This window comes from Diplotaxodon limnothrissa, linkage group LG10, assembly GCF_057381915.1.
Source record: "Diplotaxodon limnothrissa isolate DT_005_m linkage group LG10, D_limnothrissa_male_GT1.1, whole genome shotgun sequence".
Taxonomy (NCBI): Eukaryota; Metazoa; Chordata; class Actinopteri; order Cichliformes; family Cichlidae; genus Diplotaxodon; species Diplotaxodon limnothrissa.
Window position 1 is genome coordinate 14,396,921 of NC_140605.1, and position 16,328 is coordinate 14,413,248.

Sequence of the window (16,328 nt, forward strand, 5' to 3'; positions counted from 1 at the left end):
AAAAAAAAAAAAGTCTGTACACGCCTTGATACTTCCGCCTTCAAAATAAAGGTCAAAATAATTTTGGAACTTTAAAAAATGTATTATTTATTTATTGATTGATTGATTGATTTTTATTATTATTACCGTTTTGTATGCCTTTCGATTTGGATAAGGCAATAAGTCTTTATATGAGCCCCATTTTACAACTACCAACAACAAAATTTCGCACAATTAGGAGCACTTACGTGCATTTAAAATAGTACAAGTACAAAAATATCCGCCTGCTCCTTTTCAAACAAACCGCACACAAAGACAGTAAAAAGTAAACCTCCAAAGTTGCAGTAAGTGTTGAACCACATAAATGAGCAAATTGCTTAAATATGAACAAATTTCATAAGTTCGTACTTATACTTTTGTTTGTTTGTTTTTAGGGTGCTTAGTCATTTTTCTTGAATATCATTTTTAAAAAGTTAAACTACTGGTTTTTCTTGTTCTTTAGTTGACAGATATTGGATTTTTAACCTGTCAACTTATATGACACGTCAGAACACAACAGGCTTTATGGGGCCCTAAAAAAACAAACAAACAAAAAAAAAAACCCTAAAATTAAAAGTTTGTGAAAACAGCTAATGGGAGTGAGCTCCCACTATTTTTTCTATATACACTGAGCCCCCTTTAAAGGCTCAACAAAAAGGTTATGGATAACCCATGGACAATTACAACCATTCAGCCATACATGGCTTTCCAACTAAAACAACAAATGTTAATGTTCTTATTTTATTTATGGTACAGTTAAAAGCTTCAAGAAATTTAAATATTGAAATTTTTTCTCCTATTGTGATAATAGTCACCCGAAGTGACAAGTGAGCTCAGTCAAAAACATAAAAAAAAAAAAACAACCCCAAAAACAAACAAAAAAAGATTATGTATATGTACACGTGAATCACAACCCTCATCACACAACACAGGAGACTAGCTGTGTGAAAGTAATAGAAAGATATGAAAAGTGTCCAGTATTTAAACTACTGTATTTGCTTGTGTATGTGGTTCAGCTCTTAAATTTACTGAAAGAATTCCAATAGGTGCAGCTTTTACTTTGGGGGTGAACTGCCTCAACGTTTCATTTTCACTGTATTTGAAAACTTTAACAGCTGCAAAAGAATTGTACTTCTTTCACCGTTTTTACTTTCAAAGGTCTAATAAAAGTAAAACAACGCAGTTGTGGCCTCTATTTTTCTTTATTGACTTAAGCAAAGAAAAGCCTTTAAAATTCATATTTACCACAAAGTAACACTATATGTCATCTCTATAAATATTGCAGTATATAAAACAAAAGGCATTATTCTGCAGTTTTCACTTGCTGACAGAAATCATTCTGCATTCAGTGACCTTTCGCTCAACATTTCAAATGCAGGATTGAATCTTTTTTTAAAAACTTTTTTATGGGTACTTTGAATTCAAACTAAGTTTTGTTGAGGCTGAGTCTTTTTTTGCAGGTTATCTTATAACCTTTGGGCTTAAAGCTGCCTTTCATTACACATTAGACCCATTTACACACAACAATGTAGCAGCAAACTTGATTTATACAAATTCATACATATTTTCCTCAAATTTAATGCAAGTTTGGAGTTATATATTTAAATTTCATCTGAAAATATAAAGAGTACAAAAAAATTGGCAAGCTGTAATTAAAATAGCCAAGTTTTTATGTGACTAGAGCAGAATCCCTCTACTGTAGCATTTCTGTTGTTTGTCCTCACTGTACTGCACCTTTTTCATTTATTGCACTGACTTGGTGCCCATGTGGATTGTTTTGCAAGCTCAGATATTGGATGTTGGCAGCAATTTACAAACTCTGAGAGCCATCCATACCAAAAATGACAATACCAAAGAATCACTTAAAATGACAACAGAAATGTAAAAATCACATACAGTTGAAAGATTTCATAAAAAATCATTTATTTTAGGGTAAAAAAGAAACATGAAATCAATTTGAATATAAGCTGAAACAGTGAAGATGTCACAGATTGGTCGGTTTTCATCGGGCATCAACATATTTACCTCTGGTCACATTTTCTCTCAATCAGTCAAGAGTTCAGATATTGCCCCCTCATATCACCTCAGAGGTTGCCCCATTAAGTTCAGCCCAAACAAATCTCCTTGTGTGCTCAGGTGCTCCAACTTGATAGGAATCTCCACTACTCATACAAGTCTCAGTGTGGCGACTGTGTGCTTGCTCCAGGAGACTCGGACCGTTCCAGCTTCATCCCTCCATCTAGTGAACTTGAGGAGATTGAGGTGGGTAGCACAGAGCTCTTAGTCTCCAAAGACGACGAGGCAGACGAGGGAAGAGACACGACTATGTACTTCTGCAGAGGTCGTGAAGCTGTCAGTCCAGGGCCACTGCCAGGCTCCAGTTTTACCAAAGGCTGCAAGGTAGATGTAGCACTGGGAACAGTACTAGTTACTGGTGAAGCTGACTGTGAAGAGCTGAGAGTTATGACCTGACGATAGACAAAAAACATGCAAGCAGTTGTAGATTTTATTAGAAGTCACAATCATCAACAGCAATCTTTATTCAGTAAGTTTTGTCACTGCGTTTCCATTTTGTAACACTAAGCATTTATAAAATGTCAAATCTGGCACATTATCATGCCAATATGAAGGTCAAGTATATGAGAAAGGCTTTGTGCCTTTATGGAAAAACAGTTTATAAAGATTTCCTGTAGTGGTGGTAAAAAACTAAAATCACCTGCTGAGTTGAGGCAGCTCCTGCACTGGTTGCCATAACAATGTACTTAGTAGCTGGAGGAGATGGCTGTGATGGGGTACCAGGTCGTGGCGACATCAGTGTGAGGGAGCTTGGGACCTTAATGATGCTGGGAGTGCGAGGACCTGATGACCCACTTAGCCCGCTTTGTGAGACTGAAAGGGTGGGACGCGGCTGAAAGAAAGTGTCATTGTTCATTATTAAACGAAGGCAAACGTACTAGTTACCAATAGCACTTGTAATAATCTTAATATGCCATTTTAATTTTGAATTCTCTTATTACAGATAAGTATTTTTAAATATACATTCATTTACATTTTAACAGCCACGTAAATGGAGTGGTGAAAATCTTCATTCTATTACCTCAGACGTCTGTCAAAGCTTAAGCCTTTTTTTCCCCAGGCATGACTTGGAAACTGCCATTATGCTTTTATAACCTCACCCTTGGTTTACTCTAACTCCCTTTTAATAAAGGTTAGCCAGGGAACTCTGGTGCAACTGGTGCAAAATGCTGCCGCACGGATTTTAACTGGTGAAAGAAAATTTGAGCATTTTACTCCAGTTCTGGCCTCCTTACACTGGCTTCCAATTGAATTTAGAATCCATTTTAAAACCCTTTTACTGTTTTTTTTTAATCCTTAAATGGTCTGGCGCCCGTATATGTGTCCAACCTGCCGAAGCCCTATGTCCCCCCTCGTTCACGCCGGTTAGCCTGAGCAGCTGTTGCTCTCAGTCTTGGCTGAAACTTAGAGGAGACTGAGCATTCTCTATTGTTGCCCCGAAGCTTTGGAATCATCTTCCTCTTCACATCAGGCAATCTTCTTCAGTGGTGGTCTTTAAATCCAGAATCAAAACTTATTTTCATTCCCTCACTTTTGAATTAGCGGGTAACTGACACTGTTATTTTGTTGTTAATTGTAAATTAAAAATAATAATAATTATTCATATAGTTTTACTTATATACTTTTAGTATTTCTGCTGTACAGCACTTTGGTCGGCCGTGTGTTGTTTTTAAATTGCTATATAAATAAATGATGGTATGGTATAGGATACTTTGGTGATAACTGGGTGTAAGTTATACCTGAGTGATTGTTAATGTCGTTCTGTTGACTTGCTGAGCTTGCAGTGCTGCTTGAGTCCTGGCCTTCATTACATGGGAGCAAAGCATGGGTCCGAGATAACCATATTCTGTGCGATACTGCTCCACGTTGTCAGGCGGAGATCGCAATTTGGCAATAACACTGGCACAATGTTTCTTTGTAAAAAGGAGAAGGGAAAACAAAACACTTTAATAACAATCTCAGGGTTTATGTAATCTGTTTGGACTGCTCTAGTTTACAAACTAATGTATGAGACTCAGAAAAGTTCATATATTACCAGTAGGAGGCTTTGAACATGTTCAGCTCCTATCTTATCGATATTAGAGATCACAGGTCCTTCCATCACTGCTTTGATCCGAGCACCTTCTACAGCAAGCCGAGGAATTATCAATGTCTTTATCACCTACAGAGGATAAAAGATAAAAACAGCAGGTTGGTTTCACTGCAACAGACAGAACAAGAAGAAGAGGAAACAAAACCCCACTCACATCTGGTCCCAGTTCTGCAAGTCCAGCGATGCAGCCGTACCGTGTCGTCCACTGCGTTTTATCATCCAGCCAACTCTGGAAGAAGAAAAAAAAGTGGATTCATGTGTTTTGCTGTGTTTTCCTACTTGGTGTTTGACTGCCTGTTCTGAATCAGTCCAAAAAAGCTACAAAGCCTCCCTGTGAATCACATGAGAATTTTCAACTGTTGTGTCCTGGACTAGAGGATACATTTGTGAGGTAAAGGTTTATTATCGAACTGTTACTACGTAAGAATGCAAAGCACAAAGAAAAGCTTCAGAGCGCTTCAGTCGCAACAGGAGATTACCAAGTTCACACCTGCTTAAACAACGCTCACAAAACAGGGCCAGTAAGATTCCATCAGACTAAAGAGCAAAAGGGTAGATACACTCTTAAACAACATTAAAATACAACTAGAATTTGTTTGTTTTTTTACAAATTGGCAATGACATATTTGGTTACTGATTATTATTATTAATAATTTTAAGACATACTTGCACAACACAGCTTGATGCATACCTGCATTTTTACACTGTCATCAATTAGATTTTGAGAAACTGTGAAGCTATTTAGTTTAACTTCTGACAGACAAATTAACACCGCCTACACTACACCATGTGCACTTCACAGTACTATTTGGGAAAATGAAAGAGAAAAAGAACAGAGATAAATGGAATGGTTGCTGAAAGAAGAGAATTATTTTGTCATTTTAAAAGTATTACAGCCAAAATTATGAAATACATCCAGAGAGCCTGTTTAATACTTGATAGAGAGTTAAACAAATTTATACTCTGCATGATTCCCTCCATCCCCCCTTTTCCACATATCCAATTTAGTCTCTTATGAAGTCTATTCCAGCCATCATAAGATACAAGTTGGTGCTCATTCTGGACAGGTTGCAAATCTCTCGTAAGGATAAGAGAGCAACAGACACCCATTCACACCTATAGCCAATTTATTACTGCCAATCACCCTAACCCTAACTGCTCTGTGCATTTCACTATATATATAAAATATCAAAACATCTTCAATATGGGAACAACATATTTATTACCAAAGAAAAACTTCACCTTGGTAAAAGTCTTGGTAATACGAGACTGAATGTTGTTGGTTGTTGTACTGAAGGTTTTACAACTTTGGGCCATAAGACGAGCAGCAAAGTCCCGTAAAGCCCAGTGGTTGTCAACATCCGGTCGCAAACACAGCTGCTTACTCACAATACAGGTTACCACAGCCGGGATGAGCTCATGGAGCTGTAGATGGAGAGAAAAAGAGAAAAAAAAAATTGAATATCACATTGAAAGTATGTTTTGGGTTACAAGCTTCATAAAATAATACAACATTGTATTTGTTTCCATCACTTACGTATTTTTCCAGATACAGGGTGGGGTTGTCCATCAGAGCTTTGACCATCCGCATCAGATAAATCAGGAGAGCCAAGTTGTTTTGCACCACGTTTACACGCACCTTTGAAGAGAGCCTAAGGTCAGCACTTTGAACACAAATATGCTCAGGGCTTTTTTGTGAGGTAAAGAAATGGTTGAGAAGACAAGATGTTGGAAATGTGCTTACGCCCTCAGAAATAAATGTGCTGAATCTTGGAAGCATCTGATAAAGTCCAGGATCGGTAGCAATACTCTGTAAGGCTTCCTGTGCGAAATATATACAAACATTTTTAAAAAGAGAAGTCAGGTGACAAACTGGCCTGAAATAACTTTTTGATAGTATGACAGAATTAGACTGCACTACTATTTTACTTTATAACAACAACAACCCGTTTTAGAATAAGTAACACAAACAACTAAATAAAAAAAAAAAAATCCCAGATGACATTTTTTTTTAATGCTTTTAGAAATCCATGACTCTGTAGGACTCAACTATCACCATGTTAGTAGTTTAATGTGGGGCCACAGTCTGTACACACACACACACACACACACACACACACACACACAAAGTGCACAGAGGCTGCGCCATTAGATTTTCTAGGCATCCAAAACAGCAGCACATGTTTCTGTGCTTACCATTAAAAGCTTCACTGGGAAAAGTTAGCTTTAGTCCTTCATCAAACCACCTGATCAACAAGCTCCAACATGAAGAAAAGAGAGCTCTGTAGTAGGGCTGGGCCATATTATACCGTTCACGGTAATACCGGTATAATGTTAGGCAACGATAGGAAAATGAAATATCGCGATAGAATGGGAGTAAAACGCGCATGCGCAGTGCCTTTGTTTTCATACGCACATGGCCGATTGTTGAGGAACCAGAATTGGTTTGTAAAAATGGTGCAACTTCCGTGATGTGGAACTGGTTTGGTGTTTGTCCGTCAGATACACAACAAAGCACATTTTTTTGCAGAACATGCAAGCGGCCGTTGTTATTGTCGTATTTGTCGGACTAAGATGCTCTTAAATCTGGGAGTAATCTGGGTCCCAAACTCCGTATATTTGACTTCAGGTCAAACAACACTGCAGCATCACTGAGAGTTGAAAACTGTCTAAATTATTTCATCTTTAATAAAACGATCAGCATTGCTGCTTTACCAGGTGTAACTATGAAGTTTAACTTCCAGGCATCCATGAAAACAAAAGTTATTACATTTAACGGAGTTAGAAGCTAGCAGGAAGCTAGCGGAAGTTAGCTCGCTAGTTTCGCTAGTTACCTAAGCATGATATAGCACGTTCTGACTGAGAGATTTCTGAAAAAATTCAAACGTACAGCTCTGCTATCACTTCCAACATAAATGAAGACAGGAAACTAAACAGCAGTGATGTTTGTAGGGTTACTGAAGTTGGGCTAGCTGGTATATAATGATGTGCTACGTGATCGCTAGCGACACAGCTATGTTAGCATAACATAACAGTGAAGCTGGAGGACGAACACTAACACTTTTCCACTTATAAAAGTTAACGTGAAGGTTCCTCATGGTTAGAGACAAATGCAATCGCATGGCAGGATGCTGTAAACGGACCAAACTTCAGTCAGGAGAACAACTGAGATAATCCATCCACAATACGAGGTTAGTCATTAATATACTGCAACAACATGGGAATAGATCAGCTGCCAGAGAATTCAACATTAATGAATCAATGGTACAGAAGTGGAGGAAGCAAGAAGAATGAGTTTAATAAAGTTTGATTTATCTGACTGCTTTGTTTCGCTTAATGTGCCTTATAATCCCGTGCACCTTATGGTCCGAAAAATGCGTACTGCACACTGCAGTTTAATGTTGCAAAGCACCTCTTTTTAACTTCAGTGGATATTATACATGGTTATGCTCAGGATATGTCAGCCCATTTCTACTGGAAATGCCTTTGGGTTAAACTTTCAGCAAGGAATTTGCATTTGCACTGATACATTTTTATAAAGCTTTAATGTACATAAAAACCAGCTTCTTGTTTACGTGAAAATAAATGGAAGGTTGTCTTTTTGCGCTAGTAATGTTGTGGAGTTGTATTTTGTCTCGCATCAATTATATCGTCAGTTATATCGTTATCGCAAATTTTCAAATATATATCGTGATAAATATTTTTGGCCATATCGCCCTGCTCTACTCTGTAGCTGCTCCATCCACCGCTGTCAGTTTTGGACAGCGAATTGTAAATAAACTCGAATGTGTGCAGATGACCTGTTAACTTAGTCTGGCATGAAGAATTAGGCAGTTTGCTGAAAGCTGACAGCAGAGAATGTGGATATGTTCGCTTTTCTTCTTTGCAATCGCCAGATACTCATTTAAACTCACTTAAACTCAGACAGAACTCTTTTTTTTGGCCTTCCAAGAAAAAACAGTGAAGGGCATTTTGTTTTATGCACAAGTTTAAGTTATATTATATTTTTATATATATATTTATTGTATAATACATTTGTAGTTTTCATTAATAAAACAAAACCATTACTAAAATGTTCAATAATACAAAATACTAATATAAAGTAGAGGCAGAACTTACAGCTCTCTTAGCTTCACAGGATCCAACACATGCTTCTGTGATTTCCTTGTAGTAGAGCTGCTGTTCAACAGAAAGCTCATGAGTGCTGCGTGGTTTCAACCTTATTAGACCCTTTTCCTTTCCTGAACAAGACGGATACAGATAAACATTATCAACAAGCATTGTGAAGGCAAAACTGAAATGAACTAAAGCAGGGAAATGTAAGAGAAAAAAAAGTTAAATAGAAAACAAGACACTGACCTTTACCGTCAGGAGTTGTTGTGCCCTGACCCTTGCCTTGAATCGTACCTTCCTCCTCCTGACCAGGTTTGACTACTTTGAGAGGCTCTGTAGATTCAACTTTCTGTTGCTCTTTTGTTGCTAAAAAGGAAACAAAATATATCTAATGTGTCTACGTTTCTTCTCCAGATATTTAACTTTGTACTTTAATAGAAAAAAATCTGGTCAGAGCTAACCTGGTGGTGGATTTTCTGGAATAGCTGGTTGCATCCCCTCAATACTTAACCAGTGAGCTGGTGATGAACAAACAAGCACAGAGTACAAGTTAAATATACTACTGGACAAAAATATACAAAAAAAAATTGACTCTCTGAATACCTTTAAGAGACACATCTAGTGGGACTCTGGGAAGAGGCGTGTTTATAATGTCACTGAGGTCAACTTCCTTTTCCTCGTAGAAATGAAGCTCTCTTCCACCGCCACTCGCAAAACGAAAAGGGATAAACTCTTGCGACTGGAAGCCATACAGGGGCTGTACCGAAAGGAATTAATTGAGACTTGCTTGCCTTCCAACTGCATCCATCAAATCACTTAATAAGCCAGCAAAAAGTACTTAATTTAAAAACACACAAGTTCTCACTTACTTCCACATTTTTTAATTTGAGAGCATTGTCTATATCGCTGGTGGTTAATTTACGTCTCTTCCCATGGTGCATAAATTTCAAAGCATCCTATGTAAAAGGAGAAAAAAAACCACCAAAGAGGATTTAAATATAAATCTGGATTTTCCAGTAACTCTTTTTTGAGCATTTTTCTTCCACATAAATAAAAGGCAATATTTTCTCTGATAATTCATACTTTACCTGTGCAATTTCTTTTATTCTGTAGCTGACCTCTTCACTTAGAGCTACACAGCTGTCCTCCTGTAACTGCCCCACTCCCACAGACTCTGCCATGGCCTTCATTGACTCTGTAGGCAGGACGACCGAACAGTGCTTCTGCCGACGTTCTTCCGCCATGGCTGACATAAGAAAGCACACAGGTCTGTAAATATAACCTCTCGTAGACACACACACAAAGTCAAGATCACACTTAGAACTAAAACACAAAATTCTAATAGTTCATAGCCAATTGTAGATACTCAAATGGACTTAAAGTAACAATCACAGTGTGATACTATGTTGTTGACAGAGTTCTGATTATAAATAGCTTATAATCAAGTCTTAAAAGCTTCCTTTGAAGGCAAGTGGACTTGTTCTTGTAGGGTCTTGGGAGACATTTCAGCTCTCATTGAAAAGGCTTCTTCAGTTCTAAAGGCTGATGAGGATTCCCAGGTATTTAACTTCTAATGTGTTGCCACCTTGAAGGTGGTCCTGAATGTCACTGACCCACTCTGTCTTCGTGTCATCAGGGTCACAAGTTTCAGGGTGTGACACACTAAGGTCACATGCCATGCTGTGAATTCTCTGTAACATGTCAGCTAAGCCTGCCCATCATGTGAGCCATTAAGATGACATGGGTCAAGGTGTGAGTGCGAATTGATCTCAAGAATGCATTATAGCTGACTGTTATATAGTCCACCACCTCAGTTGCTATAGGTGCACATAGGAAGCATCCTTTACTCATATTTCAAACTTTGTGGCTTCTCTATCCAAAATGTGAACATTAGTATCTTCAAAAGAGTGTACTTTTTCCTTTAAGTGCAGGTGTACAGCTGAGTCTTGTTCTGATAACCCAGCTCCCTTACATTGGTTTTATGTGTGATTACTGTGGCTATTGTTGGGCCTGAAGTATATTGGGAATGTTAGAGGTGCTTAGTGAATATTCCTCAGAATACCTGCACAGATCTAAGTACAATGTTCTTTCCTCTTTGTTTACATACCCACCAAACCAGGACATTTAGGCTAAATTCACTTACTATAGATATTTCCTTTTGTAGATCATTTTTGTAGTGCTTTTAGTTTCCGAGACTCAATGCAATAACTACACAGATTGTCCCATTGCGTTTCACCATAAAAAAAACCCTCACAGCTACACATCTCCAAGGAGACCCTCATCCAAAACCCTTTTCATTAATGATGGGCAGTCCCTACGACAAAACCATTAAGGTGGATAATCACACAAAAGGAACCCCTTCAAGACACTGCATACAATAACGGCTTATTATATAGTAGAGATGTGCAACAATGACCCAAACACTGATCTAAAATCTCGTCTGGTGATTGGCAGGGGTTATAAGAGAATCTCAAATACATGAAAAACTATTTGGAGGTTTGCTGAAACAACAGTAACTTTCTGGTCAGCAACAAATGTTAAAGCACAACAAAACTTATTCATAATAGATCCTGTGGTAGCAACAGCATATTTGCTGTCAGACACATTCTCTAAGTTTCGCATGTATTTGTTAACGTAAATGCAACGATAACAGACCGAACAAAACCTCAACAGGAGAGAAGTCGTGTTTTAAAACTACACCAATTACGTCTTTGGAGCTTGTTCTTAAGATGATATACAACGTTATCATGAAAACAAGTCCACGGTATTTCACAGGACTGGAGGTATTGCAAAGCTAGCGCGTTGTAATTACACCCATCAAATAAAATCTAAAATCTTAAATAAAAAGACTGTGAAACTTAATGTGGAGGCGAAGACTACACATTTAATATAATGTTAAGTGATTTAAAGATTGTCCAAGTTCCTCTTTTCCAAATACTTTGTAGGTAAACAAACACACTGAGCTCCAAGGAGCGGGTTTGTTCACACTGACGGAACAACAGCGAACTACAACATGTAACACACAAGCCACACTTTATATATATTCACTGGAACCTAAGATCAGTGAAAAATAAAGAAATTATGGTAACTTTACGCTTCTGAATAAATATATACTTATTTCACACTAACTTGCGGTAAGCTAATTTTTAAGCATGTTAGCTTGCATGCTAATAACTTAGCTTCCGTTGACGTTTTACCTGTGTGAAGTTGCTTTCTCCTCTCTGAATATAAGCAGGAACTTATGCGAATAAAAACAATCAATGTTTACAAAAATGCTGATTTTGCGAAGCTATTTCTTCTCTCTGAATATCCATCTCTTGATGCAAATAAGAAACTAATTCGCGGACTGCAGCTGAGACCTCAGTTCGTGAATGAGCGGTTGTGTTTCGTCGCCATTTTGACTCACGTTCCGGTTGCGGTCTCGCGAGACTATACTACTGACAGTAACCGCCTAAAGTTTATTTAAAAATCAAATCAACTAAAATGTTAAAGAAATTAATTAAATTTACTTTAATATTGAGATTGCCAATGTTACAAATAAATCCAGACTAAATTAAAACTCGGCACTCTTACGTTGAAGAGCAAACATCGAGTCTTTGCACATCCTGGAACGGAACTGTCATTCTCTTAAAGTTTACAGGGGTGACCTTATGTGGTAACAACGGAGGTAAACGACAGGAGCGTGGAAGGACATCACAACAAGCCACAATGTACAGAATTATATTTCGGACTTTGTTGGCGCCTCGAAGTTCTTCAGTCAATGTCTACGACTCGTGTGTTTTAGCAGCTAAATGTGACAAGACGGTTTTCAGGTGAGGTAACCATGTGACTGTTAGCTGTGATTGAACGGGCCACACTGTGAAACAGAGTAACTAATGACCGTGAGACTCAGCTGCCGAGCTTCTTAATGTCAAAGAACAGGTTGCCACAGTACAAACGAAATATGCTGAGTTTTGCTTGTTTCGTTAAACAAGAGTAGCATGTGGCTAGCAACTAGCTTATTCTAGCCTAAAGAGGGGGATGGACGTCTTGACTGACAGCTCTTCAGGCGGTTGTTTCCATGGTAATGTGTATGTGAAGTTAATCGCACGGACCTGAAAAAAAAGTTTGATTCACGTATAGATGCGCAGACTAATATGTATATTATATAAGATATATGCAAAGCATCACAAGTTGTCATGTTGTCTTTAAGCGGTATGCTTGTAAATGGTGTAGATTAAAACTGCATGGAATTGCATACAAATCTATAATGTATAATAATGTTATTTTTTCCAGACACTGTTGCCCCCTCCTTTGCATTTATTACGTTCAATATTGATGATATTGTGTTAATGTAATAATTATCAAAAGTCTGAATCGTGACCTTTTCAGATTTGGCTCCTTCTGATGCACAAATCTGTTTATCTCTCGACACAGGGTTACAAATAAATGTGGGGTAAAAACCTTCAGCACAAGTTCAAGCTCGCTCTGTGAAAAGAAGAATAACCAAGACCAGAAAACACAGGCAGTTAAAGAGGGTGACCAAGCGGAGGTGGTCGAATTGAAGGAGGAGCCAGCGGTGTTAAAGGCAGATGATGGAGACGCCACACAGCAGCAGACAGATGTTAAAACTGAACAGGTTGCATCAAAGCAGCCAGCGAAAACGAAGAATGATGCAGCTAAGAGTGGGAAGGAGAGTCTCCTGAATCTTCTTGGAGCCATGAAAGTAGAAGTCACCAACAAAAGGAAGCTCAAAAACCTGAAGGCAAAGCAAAGTTATGAGTCTGTTACACAATATAAGCCGAAGGCGGCACCTATGGAGAGCACCATCAGTATGTATCAGAAGGCTACAGGGGATGATTCATCACAGAGGTGAGAGAAGTTGGAGAAGGGTTGTATTGCCTTATTGAAGTTTTTTGTGTTATTCACACCATTGGCCAATAAAGTTGTAAGATGACAACAGCAGTCACTCCACATGATTCTCTTTCAAGTTTATTTCATCTATAGTTACTTACATCACATGGAAAGTACTGGGCTACCTAGATGTTAGACCTACACAAGCTGCTCAACTATGGAAACCTATGCCATCCAGCACCCAGCACACAGTTTTTGTGCTGATTGTAATGGTTTAGTCTGTGCTATGCACTGTGCGCCTCAGTACTTGGTGACTCAGCTCATGGCTAAGTTGCTGTAGTTCCAAAATGTTTCTCCCTTGCAACAATACCACATACAGCTGAGTGTGGAATCTCTAGAAGGGAAGAAACTCCACTAATGTGACTTGTTGCATATTATTACAGCTACTTGATTTCAATGAACTCCTTAGAATGACTCATTCATTCACAAATGTTTGTAAAGGTATACTGCATGGATCAGTGGTTGATTGGAGATGAAAACACCTGAATTCAGAGTAGCCCAATACTTATGTCCATACAATTAAAAACCAAACCTTAGGAGCTATACTTTTGTCACATTTCATTCACTCATTTTGTGCCCCCCTGGGTTGTGTTTTTAGTGAGACTTTGGATCCTGATCTGGTTGCTGCAGCATCTTCTGCTGCCTCCACTCTGCCTAACCACAGCCAGGCTGAATCTGAGCTGCTCAGGCAGCTGAGGCAGCACGAGGCAATCGCTGAGGCTCAGAAGAAAGGCGACATTAACAACCTCGGGTATGTCCCCAATAACTGTAGTTAATGAGATTGTTACTCTCCCCCCCCCCCCCCGTTTTTCTTTTCTGAAAAGCTTATTTAACAAAAAATAATCAAACAATATTTTCTCAGAGTGATTATCGCTGAAATGAAAGTAGGCAAGAATCCTAACCGGCAGAATGCCTGGCCAGCCGATCAGATCCGGTTTGATGACGACGGGCGAGGATATACACATTACAGAGGAATCACTTCCGAGCTGTCCAGTGTTCGGAAACGGTAATATTTTTATCAGCTCTTCACACTAATTTTGTTGTGTTTTTTTTTGTTGTTGTTTTTAATGGATCTTGTGTCTAATGTCTTTCTTTTTTTAAGGAGGAATTTGTTGCTAGGGAAAAGACTTAACATCTTCACCTCCTCTGCTGATGAAGATGGAATTGAACCAGCAGCAGGTATTGATGGATTTAGATTTTCTTTTCTTTCTTTTTTTTCAATTTGAAGCTTACTGTTCATTTCATATGTTTGCTCACAGAGGCCACTTTTTGGTGTTACTTGTCTCATTGTTAACGCCTAAAAATAAACATTTTTAAAGTTTGTCTTCAAAATGTATGCACCACACCAGAAGATCACTGACTTAACAGTGGTCTTCCTCATGAAGACTTCTAGTAAGCAAGTCATGAGTGACAGTTGATTTTTCAAGCTTAAACTGATGAAACATGACACAGTATCAAACATGTTAAGCATGGTGCTTTAATAATGCTTGTCAAGACTGTGATGCTTTTAATGCCTGTCACTCCGTAAACATATTTCATGTCACATTGCAAAATCTTTTGCTTTTAACGTCATTGTATCATATTTTCAGCTAAGCCGACTCTGTGGGACATGGACTTTGCAAATCAGTTGTCTCTATCGACCAATCAGATGCTTCGAAATGGGTTTGAGGAAATGATCCAGTGGACCAAAGAAGGGAAACTATGGCAGTACCCAGTAAACAATGAAGCTGGTGAGTAACGAAGGTTGACTTCATTATTTTTAAAAGAGGGGAAAATACATTTTTCTGAGAGAGAAACTGACTGTTCATTCTTGCTGTGTTAGGCCTCGAAGAGGAAGCCAAGGTCCCATTCCATGAGCACATCTTCTTAGAGAAGCACTTGGAGGAGGGCTTCCCTCGTGAGGGGCCAGTGCGTCACTTCATGGAGCTAGTAGTGACCGGCCTGTCCAGAAACCCCTATCTGACTGTGCAGCAGAAGAAGGAGCATATATCCTGGTTCAGGGACTACTTCCATCAAAAAGAGGAAGTGCTTAAGGAGGCTGATGTTTACCTTGAATAAACTTAACACGGTTTAATATGTCTGCATTTGCTCTTTGTGGTCACATAAAACCAACACTTTAAAGCGAGACTTTGCCACCGTGATCATTACTCATACAGTTTATGCGGCAGTCAAAACCTTCCTGGTTTCTTGACTCTTGTAGGAGAGAACTTAGTGGAGATATTGGATGTCATGCTATTGAGAAAAATGCCCTGAAAGGAAGTGAAATGTTGCTGCACACATAGTCAATGCAATATTTTTGTGATTCACAAGTGGTATTAAGTGATGTAAATAAAATGGTTGTGTTGATTTATTCTTGTTACACTGAAATATTGTTATAAAAGGTCATTAGAGTAACTTACTTTAAAAACAAGTAACACTTTAGCTGAATGGATTGTTAATGACCTTTGTGTGACAAAGAAAATGTGCAGATGAAAATATTTTTGTATTCTTTAAGTGTCACAGGTCATACAAACACCTTGCAGTCATGAGTGATTGTGTTTTCCCAGACCGGTTGCAAGAACTATAACCTGTGAGCGGTATTGAGGATCTGAGATCAAGTTTACAGTAGAAAACACATTCAGACCGTGAACCCTGTACCCCTTCTCAGAGGAAGTGCTTTTAAAGTTAAACAACCTGTTTAACAACGTGCCACACGGATCCTTTCTGGTCTAAAAACACCCTGCTCGATCTATTGTCTGAGAAAGTGGAAACTGACAGGTTGATGTTTCAAAGTGCCCCACTTCCACATTTTGTTCACTTTTCCTTAAACAGAGTGATTGGCATGATAAGATGTTGGCAACACTTCCTGGTTTCTGTTTGTCTGGGCCATACAGTGCAGTAGGGGGGAGAGACACTCATGTAGAGTTGTTAAGGCTTGGCCACTAGATGGCGCTACTGAACGTTGTGGTTGTGCATTACATTAGGATTCCCCACAGTTTTAAAGATGGCATCCAGATACTTCAACTAAAAAAAGTTTAGGAGTACATTAACATTTTTTGCTATATTTGTATGGAAGTAATAAAAAAAAAACCTGTACAAATGGCCCTAATATATTTCTTTTTTTAAGCTTAGGGCAGTGTTTTGAATCAGCTGAGCC

General features: G+C 38.5%; 2 protein-coding genes across 2 annotated transcripts; one reads left to right on the top strand and one right to left on the bottom strand.

The window, feature by feature from the left end:
* Positions 1 to 2,009: 2,009 nt before the first annotated feature.
* On the bottom strand, positions 2,010 to 11,682 carry taf6 (TAF6 RNA polymerase II, TATA box binding protein (TBP)-associated factor). The gene is made up of 15 exons (XM_085363638.1): positions 11,497 to 11,682; positions 9,388 to 9,545; positions 9,169 to 9,255; positions 8,903 to 9,056; positions 8,761 to 8,817; positions 8,546 to 8,665; positions 8,306 to 8,427; positions 5,931 to 6,008; positions 5,724 to 5,825; positions 5,429 to 5,611; positions 4,341 to 4,415; positions 4,130 to 4,255; positions 3,834 to 4,007; positions 2,735 to 2,926; positions 2,010 to 2,486 (listed from the first exon to the last, which is right to left on the bottom strand). The coding sequence occupies exons 2-15, from the start codon at positions 9,541 to 9,543 to the stop codon at positions 2,196 to 2,198; spliced, it is 1,917 nt and encodes a 638-aa protein (XP_085219764.1). The 5' UTR covers positions 9,544 to 9,545; positions 11,497 to 11,682; the 3' UTR covers positions 2,010 to 2,195.
* Positions 11,683 to 11,953: 271 nt separating this feature from the next.
* mrps31 (mitochondrial ribosomal protein S31) lies at positions 11,954 to 15,435 on the top strand. The gene is made up of 7 exons (XM_085363639.1): positions 11,954 to 12,111; positions 12,716 to 13,150; positions 13,791 to 13,943; positions 14,055 to 14,198; positions 14,295 to 14,371; positions 14,782 to 14,922; positions 15,015 to 15,435. The coding sequence occupies exons 1-7, from the start codon at positions 12,008 to 12,010 to the stop codon at positions 15,248 to 15,250; spliced, it is 1,290 nt and encodes a 429-aa protein (XP_085219765.1). The 5' UTR covers positions 11,954 to 12,007; the 3' UTR covers positions 15,251 to 15,435.
* Positions 15,436 to 16,328: the final 893 nt, after the last annotated feature.

Bases quoted from the DNA above. Each gene is read 5' to 3' on its own strand.
- taf6 (XM_085363638.1), bottom strand. From the start codon at position 9,543: ATGGCGGAAGAACGTCGGCAGAAGCACTGTTCGGTCGTCCTGCCTACA. The intron at 8,428-8,545 runs GTCAGTGTCTTG...CGTCTTGTTCAG, and splicing joins AACAACTCCTGACGGTAAAG to GAAAGGAAAAGGGTCTAATA. The intron at 5,826-5,930 runs GTAAGCACATTT...CTCTCTTCAAAG, and splicing joins GCACATTTATTTCTGAGGGC to GTGCGTGTAAACGTGGTGCA.
- mrps31 (XM_085363639.1), top strand. From the start codon at position 12,008: ATGTACAGAATTATATTTCGGACTTTGTTGGCGCCTCGAAGTTCTTCA. The intron at 13,944-14,054 runs GTATGTCCCCAA...ATATTTTCTCAG, and splicing joins GGCGACATTAACAACCTCGG to AGTGATTATCGCTGAAATGA. The intron at 14,372-14,781 runs GTATTGATGGAT...TCATATTTTCAG, and splicing joins TGGAATTGAACCAGCAGCAG to CTAAGCCGACTCTGTGGGAC.